Source organism: Pteropus medius, unplaced genomic scaffold (genome assembly GCF_902729225.1).
Source record: "Pteropus medius unplaced genomic scaffold, Ma_sr-lr_union100, whole genome shotgun sequence".
Lineage (NCBI taxonomy): Eukaryota > Metazoa > Chordata > Mammalia > Chiroptera > Pteropodidae > Pteropus > Pteropus medius.
In genome coordinates, this window is record NW_024355205.1 from 38,078,939 (window position 1) to 38,089,410 (window position 10,472).

The 10,472-nt window shown below is 61.3% G+C and overlaps 1 protein-coding gene across 1 annotated transcript in view; it reads left to right on the forward strand.

Annotated features, from left to right (window-relative positions):
- PDE9A (phosphodiesterase 9A) overlaps positions 1 to 10,472 on the forward strand; it is a 77,489-nt gene that overhangs the window by 53,337 nt on the left and 13,680 nt on the right. The window contains exons 8-11 of the mRNA XM_039857406.1: positions 5,556 to 5,634; positions 6,660 to 6,734; positions 9,418 to 9,504; positions 10,346 to 10,450. Of these exons, the coding sequence (XP_039713340.1) occupies positions 5,556 to 5,634; positions 6,660 to 6,734; positions 9,418 to 9,504; positions 10,346 to 10,450 (346 nt within the window). The remainder of the gene's footprint in view (positions 1 to 5,555; positions 5,635 to 6,659; positions 6,735 to 9,417; positions 9,505 to 10,345; positions 10,451 to 10,472) is intronic.

Genomic DNA, 10,472 nt, shown 5'->3' on the forward strand with positions numbered 1-10,472 from the left:
GGGACAGGGGATGGGCTGGGGGACAAGCTGGAGGACAGGCCAGGGGACGGGCCTCCCAGACGCCTTGGGGAGCGGACCTGGGCTTCGTTTGCCCAGCAGCGAGTCTGCAGCCGGCTGACCCAGCTCCGCAGGGGAGCTGGTCGAGACAGCTGTGCTGCGCCTGGATCTGCTCTTCAGATACCCGGCTGTCTTATCTTGTCGTGGCAGAGAGTCAGCAGAGGGAGGCTGGGCAGGGCAGCGTCCTGCAGACGGAGAAGTCCGTGTGGAGGACATAAACACTGATTTTTAAAGAAATGGAATAATAAAAGAGAAATGCACGTGGCTTACTGGGGACAAGTGTCCTGGTGCCCCAGAGGCACCTCTCCCGGTGGGCGGCCTCACGGCACAGAGCGGAGGGTCAGGGAGAAAGGCCTGCGGCCATTCTGGTCACAGAAATTACTGTCCCTCAGAACAAGGGGTTCATCCACACACGCCCCTGGGGAGCTGCCCGGCTCCCTCACGCCCTCGGAGCAGGGGCCTCTGCCGAAGCCAGTCACGGCGAATGTTCAGGTGAGGGGCGGAGGCTCAGTGACCGCAGAGATGACACACACGGAGCACTTACTGTGCGGGGCCATGCGGGGCTCCGCTGACAAGGACCCACATCCCCCGCCCGCTCCCCGGATCCTCCTCACGCCCAAGGCCGCCGGAAGACCACAGGGTGACAGTGCGGGCCATCAGCCCAGACGCCACGCCACAAGTTCTGCTGAGCTGACATCAGGGCCGCAGCAGGACTTAATGGGGCCCAGTGACCCCCGTGCAGATGCACCCAGTCGTCTTATGAAGAGTCACCTGACAGTTTGGAGATCTCTCCCTGGTTGTAAAGCATCGGTGCAACCTGCTTCGTGCGGGGCTATGTTGAAGCGTCTTCGCGGAGCAGGAGGCGAAGAGAAGCTGATGGTCACAGCTCAGTCCCATTGGTCCGGCGAGGCTGGCCGGCCTCAGGGTGGCTCAGGAAATGGCCTGACAGGCCCAGAGCCCGTTAGTGTGGGTCCCTCAGGGAGCGAGCCACATTTATGTCACACTTACTTGGCAGCTAATTTGGATTTTGGGGTGTCTCATCCATTTGGGTAGAGTTGGGGCACAGGAGTTTGTGACCACAGAAAACTGAGTGAATAATTCATCTTGGTCATCCCAGAGTAGCGGCTCTTCAGGGGACAGGGGACAGTCTTCTGTATGACCTAGTAAGAGTCCTGGAGCCGTCCAGGGCAGCCACACAGCTGGGCCCCCGGGGCTGGGACCTGGCTCAGCAGCTAGAAGGAAGCTTACACCCGACATGACCCTTGTCATGGCGTCACACTCAGACTCAGGACCTACGGGCTCAGCACAGCCCTCTGGCTGCCTCTGTGCCCCAGATGCCAGGTGCCGGACTTGTATATTGTGGCCAGTCCTGTTGCCCCTGCCTCTCTCCCACTGGCCTCAGACTGGCTGCCGCGGCCGAGCGAGGGACAGCCCAGCATGGTGCCCACTGGGTAATGTACCGGGAGCCACCTGGCTGCCCCTGCTCAGGAAGGAGACATGGGTCCAGCACAGCACGAGGAAGAGAATTAAAGCTCAGCTATGGCCCTCAGCCTGACACCGAACGCACCCCGGGTACCAGCTCTGGGCTCCAGCCCCTCGTCTGCGCCCCCCACCCAGAGGGCGTGTCTCCTGAACTGGAACAATGTCACCTCAGGTTCCTTCCCACCTCAGTGGGTGTCACCTCCCCTGCAAAGAGGCTGCATAGACCACAGAGGACTTGCCGGAGGCGCTCGCAGCCTCTTGTCCCTTCTCAGAGGACTAAATGCCACCCGCTCAAAACCGCCCGGGAAGTCCCGAGCCCCACCCTCGCCGGTCGCAGGCCCCCTCGTTCCTCCCCTTTCCCACTCTCCGTGGACACCGGTGGGAACGGGGAGCACGTGCCGCTCCCCCCGGGCTTTCCAGGTGCACTTGTCCCGCGGGTGAGGATGCGAGGGGAGACACAGAATTTTGTCTGAGCCGCACGAATAACAAAGCTGCAAACGGGGGTTTAAAACAGTGGAGATTTATTCCGTCACCGCCCGAGAACCGGAAGTCAGAGATGGAGGCGTCAGGAGCCCCCCGCCCCCGAGGGTCTGGGGAGGGCACTGCCCAGGCCTGGCGGCGGCTGCCACTCCCCGGGGCTCCTCGGATGGTAGAGGCACTAGTCCTCTCTGCCTCCATCTTCACCTGTGTGTGCGTCTGGGTCCAGGTGTCCCCTCTTTAAAAGGACACCGCCGATCTCGGATGAAGGCCACCATGCTGACCGATCCCTTCCAGAGGCAGTCACGTTCACGGCCACCGGGGGCTAGGGCTTCGACACGTGACCCGTGGAGGGCACAGCTCAACCCACGGCACGCCACGCGGGGACCACGGCACAGGCGTCCGCGCGCGTGGGAGGGGCCGGCGGGGCGGCCGGGCTGAGGCGGCGGCCTGCGCGCTGCGGCTCCGTAATCCCAGAGGGAGACCAGGCAGGCGGCGTTCACAGCATCCCACGTAGGTGACAGACGGGGTGCGCGTGACTCTTCCATCAAAAGCAGAACGGGGGACGTCGCGCACGTCGCCGACGGAGCAGAGAGGCCCAGGACCTGGGCCCAGGCGGAATCCGCAGCGGCAGCGGCCACCTCGGGCCCCGGTCCGGGAGCCCGGCAGCCCCTCTGCGCCCGAAGCCCGGCCTTTCCCTCTCCACGGCGAGTGGACTCAGCTGGACAGCCACCCGCGTCCACACCGCTCTTCCTTCTCAGCCGACGGCCGGGCGCCCCTGGGACCAGGCTTGTTCAGCGCGATGTCCCCTGGAGTGCTGGGGACAAAGTGCACCCCTGAGCAGCCCTCTCTGGAGATGGGGACCCAGCGTCCCCGGGAGGGCAGCGAGGACAAAGGCACCCGGCCGGGCGCGCCCGCCCCGCACCCCTACAGGAGACAAACGCGTGCCGCCCGCATGGCCCACACACAGCGCCCGCAGCAGGGCCTCGGGGCCAGGGGTCTGCATGCCTCAGACCGTCCCCTCCCGGGAGTAGCCGATAGCCGTCGGGGGGTGGGCAGGCTCACGGAACAGGCTCCGCTCCCCCGAGACACATGCTTTCGGTGTCTCTGGGGTTTATTCCCCCCTTGAGGAAAGAGGTCCCGTTGCCTGCTCAAAATGAGGGCACGGAGTGGAACTTGCTGTTGACTCTGGCGGGGGAGGCTGCAGGGCTGTGGGGGCCATGTGAGGCCACAGCAGGTAATAATCTCCACCGCATCCCACACAAATGGCCTTGGCCGCTGGGCTGAGCCCTGGGGGGAGGGGACGCTGGGAGCCCAGGAAATGACTGTGAAAATGAGCCCCAAATGGAATGAAAAGGAAAGGCACCATGCCAGCTGCTCTGTCAGCTGGCGGATGCTGGTTCCCATGGCAACGGGGCACAGAGGGAGCCGGCAGGCTGCCTGGCCGAGGCAGGGAGGCCCTGGCAGGAGTCACCGGGCACCCAGCACACGCCCCCGACATGGCGGCCGGGCTCCGGCGGCCCTCCCGTCCTGCTCGGAGAAGGCTGCCACGGCCCTCCTGGCCGGTGCGCACGTGGGGCTTCCTCCAGGAGTGGGTGAAGCGGAAGACATCGTGGTGACGCACCCCTTAAGTGTGCGGGGCAAGCTCAGAGACGTGGAAACGAGGCTCCTCGTCGGCAGGCGACGGTGGAAATCGTCTGGTTGGCACCTTTTACCGGCTCCCTTTGCTGCTCTGCCGCTCACCATGCCACACAGGAAGCTGTCGCGAGCCACGTGGGTGGTTGTGCGGGCGTCGGGTTGCGGAAAGGGCCAGCGGGAGCCAAGACAATAATGCGGGTGGCTCTTTTTGCAAAAAGGAAATCGATTTATGGTTCCGAGTTTGCAGGCAGCACAGCCTCCGTGCAAAACGATCGGGGCACACCGACGAGGGGGGTCGCCAGCGATGGCGACAGCCACAGCACCCCGATTCAAGTCTGGACGCTGAGCTGGCTGCCCAGATGTTTTTTGTGCGTAGATGTCTAATTTTGAAAAACAGCTAAGAAATACTGCATCGTAATCTATTTTTCACTTACAGTGATGTGAGCAACAAATGAATCAGATCTTAACCGGCGCCCAGCACGCACGTTTTCCCAGACGGCCAGCGTGTCTCACCCCCAAATGTGTCCTTTTTGCCCTAGTACCTCGGCGACTATTCTAGCATCCTCTTTCAGTGCGTCCTCAAAAGGTCACACGGTTGTCTGTCTCGTCGATGTACTATAATGGTTTAAACTAGTTCCCATTGGGGGATGTTTAGGTGGCTTCTCGCTTGGTTCGGTGTTTTCGTAAGAACGGATAACACGGTGACGAACACCTCGGAGCATCACAGCTGTTTGCTTCTCTCTGATTCTTTTCTTACGATAAATTCCCCGGAGCGGACGTGGGGGCTTAAAGGATGTGCCTTTCTTTATGGCTGTTTCTACACCATACTAAATCGCTCTCTCGGAAAATGGAACTTTGTTTACACACCGCACAAGCTTCTGCTGTTGCCCTTTGATGCGCCAGGCCCCTGCTCACCAGCCGGGGATCTGTGAAAAGGGGGTGCAGACCCCCGTCTGTCATGCTCCCCATCAGTGGGAGGTTGGAGAGCATGTTCATGTCCGAGACAGTTAAGGTCCCAGGAGGGGAGGGGGCCACGGAGCGGCCGGATCTCCCTGGGCAGCCCCCCACATCCAGCCCCAGGGACGACCGCACAGGCCAGCACGCTGTCACCAGTATCGGACGGTGGCTTTCCCTCCAGAACACCCCTGGCTCCTTTCCTGTGCTTATGCGGGATACCTGGACATTGAGGAGAAGAAGACAGAGCACATTCGTCTGTCACCACGCACGTGGTGGGGGAGGTCGGAGGCGTCTTGGGGACTAGGGTGACAACGTGTGGCACAGCCACACCCTGGAGCCCCCAAGAAGGGCTTGCTTTAATGGACTCAGGCTCTGTGAAGCGACCCAATGAGCTCATGGTGCGCTGTGCGGAAAAATAAGCTGGCAAAGAATACGTTTGTACGGTTCCGTCTCTGTAAAAGCACGGGGGCTGTCTGTCCACGTGTGGCCACGCCCGGGGAATTCCGGAAGCGCGCCCCAAACCTAACAGGAAGTGTTTCCAGGATGTGAAATTCAGCGGAAGGAAGTGAGTACAGGGAGGACTTAGATTTTTTTTTATTTTGCTTTATTCTGTGCTGTTTTAGAATGAAAGTGTTTTCCTTTGCGTCGTTACAAAAAAAAAAAATAGATTTTTAGAAGCTTAGCTGTAATGATGGCACGTTTCCAAGAGCCCAGCATTCTCTCCAGGGGTCCAGCAGGTCCCTGGGGGTTCGGCAGTGAGCCGTCACCGGCTTTGTGGCTTACTCTCGCGTGGCAAGGAAGGCCAGAGGGGTCTTTGGCTTGGATTTGCTTGGAGGTTTCTCGTGTGTTCGTTTTCGCTCCGAGGAGGTCCCCCTAGCCCACCGCCCACGTGAACACGAGTCTGCGGGGACAGGGCCGGGACTCAGTTTGCATTTCCCTTTCAGGACGAGCTGCCCCTGCAAGTACAGTTTTCTGGACAACAAGAAGTTAACGCCTCGCCGGGATGTCCCCACTTATCCCAAGGTGAGATGACATTCTGCCTCTGAAGAAACAGCGGCTCCGGGTCCACAGCCCCAGGACACTGGGTCCCCTGCCCGCGGCCTCCCTGGCCTCCTGGCCAGGCCCCTGCCGTCCGTCTGCATGTTTGCAGAAGCAGCTCCCACCTCAGCCCCGAGCTGTGGAGCGGGCCTGTTTCTTAGGCAAAGCATTTTTCTCTTTGACGTTGGTTTAGCAAAAGTGGTCCCAGACCGTAGCTTACTATGCCCGGGCTTATCGCTGAATTGTTAAGTAAAGTTTTTAAAATCTGCTTCATCAGATCACCTGTCCCCAAACAGTACGCAGTTACTATGAGAAGTTTTACTGTTCTGTCACGAAAGATGTCTCAATTACCAGAGACCCCTGTTAACCAGCGGCACTGGGGACCGGGCGGGGTGGGCCGGTCTTCAAACAGCTACAAGGGAAGAGGCTCAGGGTGGTGCCGCCCACCTGACGGTGCCTTCAGCTGACGGGTGAGCAGAAGCCCTGTGACTGTCTCACGTCTAAAGCCGCAGCCTGTTTCCTGTCCCAATGGAACCCCCCTCAGGCCTCGAGCCCTCTCAGCAAGCTGTGCTGGTCCGGCCCACAGCTAAACTGGGGACAGCGTCCCCAGAGAGAAACTCAGAGTAGCTGCTCAGCCAGCGTTTGGATTTGTACCGAGTCATTTTTTCAAGTCGGGTCTGAGCTGTGGTCTCTGTGCAGTGAGCTCAGCTTCCGTCTTAGAGTCAGAGTGCGGTGACTTTTGACAAACTTGTACAGTCACGTGACGTCCACCTTAATCAAGAGGTGGGTCACTTGCGTTACCCCAGATGCGTCATGCCCGGGCTCTCGCTCTGCCTCTGCCGGCCGCTGTCCCTAGAGTTCACCCCTTCCAGAATTCTCGCAGCACGTAGCCGTGGAGTCCATACCCCGAGAGGGGACAGCAGGCAGGGAGGAGATCTCCGCCGTCCCCACGAGGGGACCAGCACTGTGCCGAGGGCGCGGTGCCCGGCTAAGGCTCCCGTCCCTTCCAGTACCTGCTCTCCCGGGAGACCATGGAGGCCCTGCGCACGCCCGCCTTCGACGTCTGGCTGTGGGAGCCCAACGAGGTGAGCAGAGCCCCGAGGGGCTTCCCCGTCCCCCGCCCCTCGCCCCTCTCCTCTCCGTTCTCTCCGGTTTTTAACTCGATTCTCCAGATCTTAGTTAAACTGGCTCGGGGGGCTCTGGAGACAGAACGCGGAACGGGGTGTCGGGCAGAGGGCGGGCGGTGAGTGCAGGGGCCTCGGACCCTGGGCCCTGCTGGGCAGCTGTCACCCCACCAGCACCCTCTGCTGAGAACCGTAGCCAGTCCCCGGGGCCGCTGCTGCCACCGCCCCACGCCGTGGAGCCGAATGTCCCCGAGGTCAGGCTTCCGTGGGGAGCCGCACTTTGAGAAGGCTGCGGGCACAGGCTCCACGTGGCCCCACACGCAGCTGCGGGCCTGCGAGGCCTCGTTATAGCAAGCTGATCTTTGAAATTCCCCTTTTGCTGAGAAAACACAAAAATGGAGATTTGTGTTTGGACTGGTCACCGATCGTCTCAGTCACACTGTCTGTCCGAACCCCGCGTAACCGAGAAGCCCCTCATCGTGGACGCCACGCTTCCGAAGTCTGTGGGCTCTTTCCAGCTTTTCAGAAACAGGCACGCAGCAAGGCCACCCCCAGCGAGCTCCCCGCCTGGACGAGGGCAGCAGGGGCAACACCCCCCAGGTGGCAGGAGGCAGGATAGTGTACACCGAGCACGGGGACCGCAGCCTCCTGAGCGGACTGTCTGTGCGTTCATTCACACGCGCACGGCCAAGGAGAAGCCTCGGGGACACTGACCAGAAACACACGGATCCCCTCTCCACCCCACCCCGGCCACCCCGAGAAGAGCTGGGCTGTGTCCAAGGGACTGTCCTGCAGCCAGCATCAGACAGATGACACAACGTCCGGCCACCAAGCGGCACAGATGTCGGAGCAGGAGGCATCTTAAGTGTGCAGACCTCGCCTGCAGGTCTGTGCACGGTTGGAAGGGACCAGGCTGTGGGACACAGTGTGGCCTTGAGGGCCGAGCAGTAGGTCTCAGAAGTGTGAGGACATTGGGTCTCAACGGCTCCCACTGCACAGGGGACCCAGGCCGGCCTGTCCACCGGCACGTGGACAGACGCAACGAGGTGGCTCCAACATGCAGCTTCCTGCTTCCAACAGGTGAACAAGCACCTCTACTGGAGACACCCAGGAAACTCACGCTCCCCAGAGCCATTTTGACTTCAGCCCCCAGGAGCAGGAGCAAAGCCCCTGATGACCAAGTAGCTACGTGGGAACGGACACTCGCTGCCCTTCCTGCGTCCCCTGAGCAGGAACAGAGAGAAGAGGGACGAGGGGCAGGAGCACGGTGTGGCCCGGGAGGGAGCGTGCCCTGACGTTGCAAGGCTGAGGTTCGCACACCCACGCTGAGGAAGCCGCCTCCCTGTACGTGGGGTGTGGCCACCTGCCGGCCCGGGGCCTCTGCTGGCGCATCTCAGCAGCACCGAGAAACCAGTGAGGGGTTCTGGTACTGCCCGAGGTGACAGACCACAGATGCCCAACGTCAGGACCCCATCAGAACCCCACGGTCCAGCCACCTGCCTGGGACCCGCTGAGGCGTCTGCACTGCCAGCGTGGGGACAGATGCACAGACGTGTCACTTCTGCTTGGAGCCAAAGTGACACCAGATGGTCTTGTTTGCTGATCCAGCTCTCGACTCTGGTTTCACGCCGACATCTCACGCAGGCCGCCGGGCGGCATGGAGCACAGCCAGGCCGGCGGGGCGGGGAGCGAGGGCGTCGGGCTACGGCCCCTCTGATCCTGAGCCTGCTGCGCCCGAGCAGGCAGCGGGGCGGCTGGCAGACGAGATGGAGGCAGGAGGCGGGGCGCAGGCCAGCGGCCCCGGGCGGGGAGCACTCGCCGCCGTCACGCTGTGCGCCCCCAGGCGACATCTGAATTGTCCCTGCCTTGCGGATCTCATCTCCCTGGGCTCTGCATCCAAGACCTGCTTCCCCAGAAAGCAGAGCCTGCTTTGTTAAGCTCTCGTTTATTAAAAACCATTTAATTTTTCCTCCCTAGCTTAATTAGCTCCAAAGCTCTGAGCGACATTTAAATAGATCACAACAGTGACAATAAATCCTCCTTGGGACTGAAAACAAACTCTATTTCAGCTTGAGCGAGGAATTCTTTAAAAGGCAAGTCAGCGAGGTCAGGTTTGGAGGGGACATTTCCCCAGAACACGTTCACCCCCCCCAGTCACCACAATTAGCACGTTAAACAGCATCTCCGGTCCCGGCGGGCCCCAGAGGAATATGGGGTAGTGCAGTGTGTTTGGGGCGTAAATCGCCAGAGCCCATTGCCCCCGGGCTCAGGCAGGGAGAGGAGGGGCCTTTCTGCGTGTGAGGCCGCGCCCAGGTCTGCGTGAGAGGGACCCGGGTCCCCGGAACTCACACCAGCCCTGACCCGCGGCGACTGTCTCGGGCGCGAAAATGACCGAAGCCTTCCCGGAGCACGCCGCGCAGCCCCTGGCGTAGGACCCCGTTGGCTTCTGAACCCCGACTGCGCTTTCAAAGCCCCACATCCTTGTTGGGGGGTCCCGACCCCCCAGTCAACAGGCTCTGCTCCCAGGGGCCCCCGGGAGGGGAGGGCTCACCTGGAGAAGCTGCCGGGCTGGCCCCGTGGGCCTCTCCGGGGACGGCGGCCGCTGGCCGTGGGCGGGGACCATGTTCTGCTCCTGTGCCCACAGATGCTGAGCTGCTTAGAGCACATGTACCACGACCTCGGCCTTGTCAGGGACTTCAGCATCAACCCCATCACGCTCAAGAGGTGGCTGGTAAGTGGCCCCTCCCGCCCCTCCCGAGCACGCTTTCGTGCACCACACGGAAGCGGCCACCTGGGCGCCTCCCTGATTGTCACCCAGGACCCATGGGAGTTCTCCAGGACACTCGGCCAGGCTCTGTCTGCGTCCCCAGCACACACCCCACCCCTAGGCTCCTGCTCTGCTGAGCGAGAAGGTGGAGGACCAGGAAGGGAGCAGGGCAGCAGCGCCAGCGTGTGCGCGCGCGTGCACATGTGTGTGCTAGTGTGAGTGCATGCTAGTGTGCACATGTGTGTGCATGCTAGTGTGCACATGTGTGTGCTAGTGTGTGCATGCTAGTGTGCATGTGTGTGCTAGTGTGTGCATGCTAGTGTGCACGTGTGTGCTAGTGTGTTGTGCTAGCATGCATGTGTGTGTGTGCTAGCGTGTGGATGTGCGTGTGTGTGTGGATGTTTGTGGCGGCCTGAGTGTATGAGTGTGCCTGTGGAGAAGTGTGTGTCTATGAGCGTATATGTGTGTGTTTAGCGCATTATTTTTTAAATACGTTATTGCTCAGAACCAAACGTTAAAAACCTGTTAAAGGCTTGGCGGTGACCGGGACCGGGGACTCTTCACACGATCGCTCCTAGCCCACCCCGCAGCGTCGTGTCCCCATGTGGCTCCTTGGATGCCCTCTGGGGGCACCTCAGGCCTGGAGCCCAGGGTGAGAGCCCGGAGGAGCCCAGCCGGTTCCCACGCCCGCCGTCCAGGCGCCCCGTCCTGCCTTCAGGAAACAGTTCAGAGGGTGGCCTGGCGGGGGCGGTGCGCCTGGGGCTGAGGGGGGCGCACAGCTCAGCACCACCGTCTGGCCCCGCAGCTCTGCGTGCACGACAACTACAGGAACAACCCTTTCCACAACTTCCGGCACTGCTTCTGCGTGACGCAGATGATGTACAGCATGATCTGGCTCTGCGGGCTCCAGGTGGGTCTGCGGGCTCCAGGTG